This window comes from Salvelinus namaycush, chromosome 9 (assembly GCF_016432855.1).
Source record: "Salvelinus namaycush isolate Seneca chromosome 9, SaNama_1.0, whole genome shotgun sequence".
Taxonomy (NCBI): Eukaryota; Metazoa; Chordata; class Actinopteri; order Salmoniformes; family Salmonidae; genus Salvelinus; species Salvelinus namaycush.
In genome coordinates, this window is record NC_052315.1 from 10,535,496 (window position 1) to 10,545,925 (window position 10,430).

The 10,430-nt window shown below is 44.4% G+C and overlaps 1 protein-coding gene across 1 annotated transcript; it reads right to left on the reverse strand.

The window, feature by feature from the left end:
• Nucleotides 1-504: 504 nt before the first annotated feature.
• On the reverse strand, nt 505-5,945 carry LOC120053661 (cytochrome b-c1 complex subunit 6, mitochondrial-like). Its single transcript, XM_039000834.1, has 4 exons — nt 5,812-5,945; nt 5,516-5,551; nt 5,142-5,303; nt 505-705 (listed from the first exon to the last, which is right to left on the reverse strand). Exons 1-4 carry the CDS (start codon nt 5,854-5,856, stop codon nt 673-675), a joined length of 276 nt encoding a protein of 91 aa, XP_038856762.1. The 5' UTR covers nt 5,857-5,945; the 3' UTR covers nt 505-672.
• Between the last annotated feature and the right edge of the window lie 4,485 nt (nt 5,946-10,430).

Below are 10,430 nucleotides of genomic sequence, written 5' to 3' on the forward strand. Positions count from 1 at the left end.
TTTGCCTGTGTACGGTAGAGTGCGCAGTTGAGGGTCCAGTTCATAGATCCTATTAAGTTAGTATTCTAATTCCTAATTCTATGGTCCAGTTTGCCTTCGGATGGTTGCCTGGCTACCCAGTCTCAATGCTCTGTCCAAACGCCACGCCACGGTCTTCTCTGCAATGAAATAGCTATGTAGCGATCGGTAGAGGCACAGACATTCGGATGGGGAACCAGTGATACATATTTCATGGCACATTAGGCTACTCTTGTGCCATATAGTATGATTGTATCTTATCAGGGACTGTTGATTGCATGTGAAATTGCGTTTAAGCTAAACATAAAACACAATTGTAATGCTTTGCAATTATCCAGTTTAGACCAATGACCAAATTAATGTATGCTGCACTTGTCAAATTGATGCAAATTGATGCTCAGTCTCAATAGCTATACCGCCAGCTGATAGACAAGATTAGACGCATCATCCAATATATTAAATCCAACCACAGAAAACAAACACTGATTCAACACTTAATTTATAATTTATTCACATGAACAGATAGTGTGTATGAGGTTACAACTTAGACTCAGAGGAATCCTTTAAAACCAGGTACTTGTCACTTAAGTTAAATGGTAGTTGTCTATATCTGACAAGGAACTTCTGCCAGTAGTGCAGGGAGCTGGAGGGACTTTACTTGACAGAATGGAAGACTTTGTGAGCCACCTGTAGGACAGAAATTAAAGGACAAGTTATTGCAAACTGTCTTGTACAAATGTATGCAAAGTGAGTGACACTTGTCTCCTAAAGTAGCTAGTTATCCCATCCAAAGTTGGGAGTATTTTCTATTCATTCCTCCTGTCTGACGATAGAAAGCACCCAGCCTTATCACCAAATGAGGTTCGGTCCACTCATATGTCCCTGTTTCTCCACAGCCTTCTCCATCCTGCTATTCAACTACTGTTCTCAAATTCTAACATCTCCAATCATGATGAACTTAATGAAGGAGGAGCATGCGATAGAGTAAATCCACTGACTCCTGGATATAATCTTGCTTGTAGAAGTTCAAATGTTGAGTCATCTAATTTACCCATGCATCAGTTGTGGTGGTACACCTGGATGAGTAGCCCAATGCTGACAGTAATACTAGGCTATTATTTTCCCTAGAGATATAGGGAGGGAGTATACTACTACGCATCTCTCGAATACACTGACTGAATCTCAATAGTCTTAAATTGCTTTCTCTCCTCGTTTCCTCTCCATCATCTGCACTGACGTGAAGGAACTGGACAGGTGAAAGTAAACACCCAGTATGGTTTCAACCACAGTTCTGTCAACTGTTTTCAGAACAGTACAGATGAAGGAGAGGAGACAAGGAGAGGAAACCACTATATACTATTGAGATGAACCCACTGATATGACTCTTCTGTCAGTCTGACAGCCAGCCTCAGTGTCATGTTCATTCTTGGCAGACAGAGAGATCTACCTCCAGCCTACATACAGTACCAGTCTGTAATATCTATGTGTTTCAAGCAGACCACCATAGTCCCTGTGCACAAGAATGCCAAGGTAGCCTGTCTAAATGACTTTCGCCCCGTAGCACTCACATCTGTAGCCATGTAATGCATTGAAAGGCTGGTCATGGCTCACATCGACACCATCATCCCAGACACACTGGACCCACTCCAATTCACATACCGCCCCAACAGATCCACAGATGATGCAATGTCTATTGCACTCCACACTAGCCTCTCCCACCTGGACAAGAGGAACACCTAAGTGAGAATGTTGTTCATTGACTACAGCTCAGTGTTCAACACCATAGTGCCCTCCAAGCTCATCACTAAGCTCAGGACCCTGGGACTAAACACCTCCCTCTGCAACTGGATCCTGGACTTCCTGATGGGCCGCCCCCAGGTGGTGAGCGTAGGCAACAACACATCCACCACGCTGACCCTCAATACGGGGTCCCCTCTGGGGTGCGTGCTTAGTCCCCTCCTGTACTCCCTGTTCATGACTGCGTGATTGCGCACAACTCCAACACCATCATTGAGTTTGCTGAAGACGCTACAGTGATAGACCTGATCACCAACGACGATGAGACAGACTACAGGGAGGATGTCAGTCACCAGGCAGGTATGTTGCCAGGACAACAGCCTCTCCCTCGACATCAGCAAGACAAAGTAGCTGATCATGGACTAAAGGAAATGGATGGCCAAGCACGCCCCCATCCACATCGACGGACTGTAGTGGAGAGGGTCGAGAACTTCAAGTTCCTCAGTGTCCACATCACTAAGGAATTAACATGGTTCACACACACCAACACAGTCATGAAGAAGGGATGACAATGCCTCTTCCCCCTCAGGAGGCTGAAAATATTTGTCATGTGCCCTCAGATCCTCAAAAAGTTCTACAGCTGCACCATTGAAAGCAACTTGACTGGTTGCATCACCGCTTGATATGGCAACTGCTTGGCATCCAACCACAAGGCGCTACAGAGGGTACTGCGTACGGCCCAGTACCTCACAGTGGCCGAGCTCCCTGCCATCCAGGACCTCTAAGCGGTGTCAGATGAAGGCCCTAAAAATGGTCAAAGACTCCAGGTACCCAAATCACTGATTATTGTACTTTTAAATTTGAATTGAAAACATGGCCAAAATCTATCCAAACCTGTACACATGAGTTATCTGTGGTTCCTCATATGTAAGACTAGTTTATGATAGTGTTGTTGTTGTCGTTAGAATGATATATTATTGGATGTAATGTATTGGTATTTTGTATTGTTTTAGTGAGTTTTTGTATTGTGGCTGTGTAATTGTCCTTAACTGCCCAGGGACTACGAATGCAAATGATCTTTTGGCTATCCCCGGCACATTTACATGGATGTTGCATTATTGATGCTGATTAATGTGCATTGTCCCCTATAAATAAATAAAACAATACATCAGACTGTTCCCTCTGCTACTGCACGGCAAGTGGTACCGATGCACCAAGTGTGGAACCAACAGGACCCTGAACTGCTTCTACCCTCAAGCCATAAGACTACTAAATAGTTAACCATATAGCTACCCGGACTATCTGCGTTGACCCTCTTTTGCAGTAACTCTTGACTCATCACATACGCTGCTGCTGCTACTACTCCTTATTATCTATCCTGTTTCCTAGTCACTTTACCCCTAGCTATATGTACAGTTGAAGTCGGAAGTTTACATACACTTAGGCTGGAGTCATTAAAACTCGTTTTCAACCACTCCCCAAATTTCTTGTTAACAAACTATAGTTTTGGTAAGTCGGTTAGGACATCTACTTTGTGCATGATATAAGTCATTTTTCCAACAATTGTTTACAGACAGATTATTTCACTTATAATTCACTGTATCACAATTCCAGTGGGTCAGAAGTTCACATTCACTAAGTTGACTGTGCCTTTAAACAGCTTGGAAAATTCCAGAAAATGATGTCATGGCTTTAGAAGCTTCTGATAGGCTAATTGACATAATCTGAGTCAATTGGAGGTGTACCTGTGGATGTATTTCAAGGCCTACCTTCAAACTCAGTGCCTCTTTGCTTGACATCATGGGAAAATCAAAAGAAATCAGCCAAGACCTCAGAAAAATATTTGTAGACCTCCACAAGTCTGGTTCATCCTTGGGAGCAATTTCCAAACGCCTGAAGGTACCACGTTCATCTGTACAAACAATAGTACACAAGTATAAACACCATGGGACAATCATACCACCATGGGCCGTGATACCGCTCAGGAAGGAGACGCGTTCTGTCTCCTACAGATGAACGTACTTTGGTGCAACTTAATCCCAAAACAACAGCAAAGGACCTTGTGAAGACGCTGGAGGAAACGTGTACAAAAGTATCTATATCCACAGTAAAACGAGTCCTATATCGACATAACCTGAAAGGCCGCTCAGCAAGGAAGAAGCCACTGCTCCAAAACCACCATAAAAAAGCCAGACTACGGTTTGCAACTTCACATGGGGACAAAGATTGTACTTTTTGGAGAAATGCACTCTGGTCTGATGAAACAAAAATAGAACTGTTTGGCTATAATGACCATTGTTATGTTTGGAGGAAAACGGGGGAGGCTTGCAAACCCGAAGAACACCATCCGAACCGTGACGCACAGGGGTAGTAGCATCATGTTGTGAGGGTGCTTTGCTGCAGAAGGGACTGGTGCACTTCACAAAATAGATGGCATCATGAGGGAGGAAAATTATGTGGATATATTGATGCAGCATCTCAAGACATCAGTCAGGAAGTTAAATCTTAGTCGCAAATGGGTCTCCCAAATGGACATTGACCCCAAGTATACTTCCAAAGTTTTGGAAAAATGGCTTAAGGACAAAGTCAAGGTATTGGAGTGGCCATCACAAAGCCCTGACCTCAATCCTATAGAAAATTTGTGGGCAGAACTGAAAAAGCGTGTGCGAGCAAGGAGGCCTACAAGTCTGACTCAATTTACACCAGCTCTGTCAGGAGGAATGGGCCAAAATTCACCCAACTTATTGTGGGAAGCTTGTGGAAGGGTACCCAAAACGTTAGACCCAAGTTCAACAATTTAAAGGCAATGCAACCAAATACTAATTGAGTGTATGTAAACTTCTGACCCCCTGGGAATGTGATAAATAAATAAAAGCTGAAATAAATCACTGTACTATTATTCTGACATTTCACATTCTTAAAATAAAGTGGTGATCCTAACTGACCTAAAACAGGATTTTTACTAGGATTAAATGTCAGGAATTGTGAAAACTGATTTTAAATGTAATTGGCTAAGGTGCATGTAAACTTCTGACTTCAACTGTACATATCTACCTCAATTAGCTCGTACCCCTGCACATAAACTCGGTACTGGTAGCCTGTGTATATAGCCAGGTTATCGTTACTCATTGTGTATTTATTCCTTGTGTTTTTTCTATAATTTTTTCTCTGCATTGTTGGGAAAGGCCCGTAAGTAAGCATTTCACTGTTAGTCTGCACCTGTTGTTTACGAAGCATATGACAAATAACATTTGATTTGAGTAGGCTCTATCAAGACCTGCAGGCATTATCAATGGAGTCACATGCACTCTCATGCCTGCTTGTATGTATTCCCTTGCACCCCCTTCTTCACTGTTGGTGAAAGTGTCTGGGTAGATCTCACATACACAGTGGTCCCGCGCATGGAGGAAGTCGAAAAGCTCCTCGGTGCAGTCCTCTCTGGTTTCGGACTTGGAGCCGACCCTGGATTCACAGTCCTCCAGTTTCGCCCTGGCGTGGACGCAGTGCTCTGCCTGTGCACACTTGTCCCGCACCACCTCAAGGGGGTCCTGGAATAGATAAACCAAGGTCAATAAGTACACAAACTATCTATTCCCCTAGCCTGGTCTCAGATCTGTTTGTAGCTCAAACAGATCAACCAGGCTATTAATTCCCTCCAGTTGCATGACATATAGTTAGCTATGTTAGAACATATTATGTGGGTTTTAGAACAAATGCAAGGTGGGCAGATTATGCTGAATCAAACCAAATCGATTCATACCACCATATCTTCCTCCTCCTCCTCTTCCTCCTCTTCCTGAAAGAAAAACACATTTTAAACCACTCGAAACATTACACCGATGTTACACACTGGGCAATATACTAAGCTAGCTGGCGCGTACTATTTATTGCCACTGGTTGATCGAAAGCAACCTAGCAGATTATTGGCTAACTAGCTAGCGAGTTTGCTAACGAATCTGCTAGCCACTTTGGCTTTCTCAAGTTTGGCCTTTAACAAATGAGCCCGTTCATTATTTAACGAGATATTAAATAGAACATGGTGAGTTCACGTCTTACATCTTCAGGTTCCCCGTTCAGTATCATTTTCTCCTCGAAAACCATGACGTTTATGCTTTTGACCTGGTATGACCGACTGTTAGATGATGAATTTGATGTTGGAGGACGGACCAGACCAGGTCACTCACCGGATGTTATCATGTCGTCACATTACTTCGGTGTCCACTAGTTACCACAGCCACAAAGTCGAAATTGGCTATATCGTACAAATATTATTTGTTTGTTCCTTTTTGGTCTTAATTCAAGGTTAGGCATAAGGTTAGCAGTGGGTTACGGTTAGGGCTAGGTTTAAGATCACATTTTAAGAAGATAAATTGCAGAAATGGGAGAGGTTTATAACTTTGTGGCTATGGTAACTAGTGACAACCCGCTACTTCTTCTATGTTTAATAATGGCACCTAGTTGAGTCACTGTACGCTACTGCTGCATTGTGCAACGGAGTAGTTACATACCGTTTAAAGGGATTCAGTCACGTACAGGACAGCCATTTCACATCTAGAACTATTTCCCAAATTCTAAATCCCAATAAAAAAAAATCTAAATGAAACACCCCAAAAATTGTTTGAGTACAGATTGAGATATGAGATATCCAAGATCAAAGGGCAAAGTCCAGGAAAAAAATCCAAGTTTGATTGGCCCTTGAAGTGCCTATATTCAAATGATGTGAGGATCAGAGCAACAATATTTTTTTTACTTCACCTTTATTTAACCAGGTAGGCCAGTTGAGAACAAGTTCTCATTTACAACTGCGACCTGGCAAAGATAAAGCAAAGCAGCGCGACAAAAACAACAACACAGAGTTACACATAAACAAATGTACAGTCAATAACACAATATAAAAATCGATGTACAGTGTGTGCAAATGTAGAAGAGCAGGGAGGTTAGGCAATAAATAGGCCATAGAGGCGAAATAATTACAATTTAGCATAAACACTGGAGTGATAGATGTGCAGATAATGATGTGCAAGTAGAGATACTGGGGTGCAAAAGAGCAAGAGGATAAATAACAATATGGGGATGAGGTAGTTGGGTGTGCTATTTACAGTTTGGCTGTGTACAGGTACAGTGGTCAGTAAGCTGCTCTGACAGCTGATGCTTAAAGTTAGAGAGGGAGATATAAGACTCCAGATTCAGTGATTTTTGCAGTTCGTTCCTGTCATTGGCAGCAGAGAACTGGAAGGAAAGGCGGCCAAAGCAAGTGTTGGCTTTGGGGATGACCAGTGAAATATACCTGCTGGAGCGCGTGCTACGGGTGGGTGTTGCTATGTTGACCAGTGAGCTGAGACTTATAGATGAGCTGGAGCCAGTGGGTTTGGCGACGAATATGTATTGAGGGCCAGCCAACGAGAGCATACAGGTCGCAGTGGTGGGTAGTATATGGGGCTTTGGTGACAAAACGGATGGCACTGTGGTAGACTATATCCAGTTTGCTGAGTAGAGTGTTGGAGGCTATTTTGTAAATGACATCGCCGAAGTCAAGGATCGGTAGGATAGTCAGTTTTACGAGGGTATGTTTGGCAGCATGAGTGAAGGATGCTTTGTTGTGAAATAGGAAGCCGATTCTAGATTTAATTTTGAATTGGAGATGCTTAATGTGAGTCTGGATGGAGAGTTTACAGTCTAACCAGACACCGAGGTATTTGTAGTTGTCCATATATTCTAAGTCAGAACCGTCCAGAGTAATGATGCTAGTTGGGCGGGCGGGTGCGGGCAACAATCGGTTGAAGAGCATGCATTTAGTTTTACTTGCATTTAAAAGCAGTTGGAGGTCACGGAAGGAGTGTTGTATGGCATTGATGCTCGTTTGAAGGTTTGTTAACACAGTGTCCAAAGAAGGGCCAGATAGAAACAGAATGGTGTCGTCTGCATAGAGGTGGATCAGAGAATAACCAGCATCAAGGGTGACATCATTGATGTATACAGAGAAAAGAGTCGGCCCGATAATTGAACCCTGTGTAGAGACTGCCAGAGGTCCGGACAACAGGCCCTCCGATTTGACACACTGAACTCTATCTGAGAAGTAGTTGGTGAACCAGGCGAGGCAGTCATTTGAGAAACCAAGGCTGTTGAGACTGCCAATAAGAATGCTGTGATTGACAGAGTCGAAAGCCTTGGCCAGGTCGATGAAGACGGCTGCACAGTACTGTCTTTTATCGATGGCGGTTATGATATTGTTTAGGACCTTAAGCGTGACTGAGGTGCACCCATGACCAGCTCAGAAACCAGATTGCATAGTGGAGAAGGTACAGTGGGATTCAAAATGGTCGGTGATCTGTTTGTTAACTTGGCTTTCGAAGATTTTAGAAAGGCAGGGCAGGATAGATATAGGTCTGTAACAGTTTGGGTCTAGAGTGTCTCCCCCTTTGAAGAGGGGGATGACCGCGGCAGCTTTCCAATCTTTGGGGATCTCAGACGATACGAAAGAGTGGTTGAATAGGCTAGTAATAGGGGTTGCAACAATTTCAGCAGATAATTTTAGAAAGAGAGGTTCCAGATTGTCTAGCCCAGCTGATTTGTAGGGATCCAGATTTTGCAGCTCTTTCAGAACTTCAGCTGTCTGGATTTGGGTGAAGGAGAAGCAGGGCTTGGGCAAGTTGCTTTAGGGGGTGCAGAGATGTTGGCCGGGGTAGGGGTAGCCAGGTGGAAAGCATTGCCAGCCATAGAAAAATGTTTATAGAAATTATCCATTATCGTAGATTTATCGGTATAGACAATGTTTCCTATCCTCAGTGCAGTGGGCAGCTGGGAGGAGGTGCTCTTATTCTCCATGAACTTTACAGTGTCCAAAACTTTGAGGGAATTAGTGCTACAGGATGCAAATTTCTGTTTGAAAAAGCTAGCCTTAGCTTTCCTGACCGACTGAGTATATTGGTTCCTGACTTCCCTGAAAAGTTGCATATCGCGGGGGCTATTCGATGCTAATTCAGAACGCCACAGTATGTTTTTGTGCTGGTCAAGGGCAGACAAGTCTGGGGTGAACCAAGGGCTATATCTGTTCTTAGTTCTACATTTTTTGAATGGGACATGCTTATTTAAGACGGCGAGGAAAGCACTTTTAAAGAGCAACCAGGCATCCTCTACTGACGGGATGAGGTCAATATCCTTCCAGGATACCCGGGCCAGGTCGATTAGAAAGGCCTGCTCGCTGAAGTGTTTTAGGGAGCGCTTGACAGTGATGAGGGGTGGTCGTTTGACTAGGGACCCATTACGCACGCAGGCAATGAGGCAGTGATCGCTGAGATCCTGGTTGTAGACAGCAGAGGTGTATTTACAGGGTAAGTTGGTCAGGATGATATCTAAGAGGGTGCCCATGGCTACGGATTCAGGGTTGTACCTGGTAGGTCCCTTGATCATTTGTGTGAGATTGAGGGCATCTAGTTTAGATTGTAGGACGGCCGGGGTGTTAAGCATGTCCCAGTTTAGGTCACCTAACAGTACGAACTCTGAAGATAGATGGGGGGCAATCAATTCACATATGGTGTCCAGGGCATAGCTGAAAGCTGAAGGGGGTGTATAACAAGAGGCAACGGTGAGAGACTTGTTTCTGGAAAGGTGGATTTTTAAAAGTAGAAGCTCAAATTGTTTGGGCACAGACCTGGATAGTATGACAGATCTCTGCAGTAGATTGCAACTCCGCCCCCTTTGGCAGTTCTATCTTGTCGGAAAATGTTATAGTTAGGGATGGAAATTTCTGGATTTTTGGTGGTCTTCCTAAGCCAGGATTCAGACACGGCTAGGACATCTGGCTTGGCTGAGTGTGCTAAAGCAGTGAATAAAACAAACTTAGGGAGGAGGCTTCTAATGTTAACATGCATGAAACCAAGGCTTTTACAGTTACAGACGTCAACAAATGAGAGCCCCTGGGGAATGGGAGTGGAGCTAGGGGCTGCAGGGCCTGGGTTAACCTCTACATCACCAGAGGAACAGAGGAGGAGTAGGATAAGGGTACGGCTAAAGTCTATAAGAACTGGTCGTCTATTGCATTCGGAGCAGAGTAAAAGGAGCAGATTTCTGGGCGCGGAAGAATAGATTCAGGGCATAATGTACAGACAAGGGTATGGTAGGATGTGAATACAGTGGAGGTAAACCTAGGCATTGAGTGACGATGAGAGAGATTTTGTCTCTAGAGGCACCATTTAAACCAGCTGAGGGGGTGGAACGAAAGTGCTAGCTAAGGCATATTGAGCAGGGCTGGAGGCTCTACAATGAAATAAGACAATAATCACTAACCAAAACAGCAATAGCCAAGCCATATTGACATTAGGGAGAGGCATGTGTAGCCGAGTGATCATAGGGTCCAGTGAGTAACTAGACAAGCTGGAGACACACCGATTCAGACAGCTTGCGGGCCGGGGTTAGCAGGAAAGCAGATGGGCCTTCGGGGGCCGTCGCAACGGAAGAGCCTGTTGAAACCCCCTCGGACGGTTACGTCGGCAGACCAGTCGTGCTGGATCGGCGGGGCTCCGTGTCGGCAGTAAAAGGGTCCAGGCCAATTGGCAAAATAGGTATTGCCCAAGAATTGGCTGATGGACCTCTTCAGCTAGCCAGGAGATGGGCCTAGCTCCAGGCTAGCTCCAGGCTAACTGGTGCTTGCTTCGGGACAGAGACGTTAGCCAGCA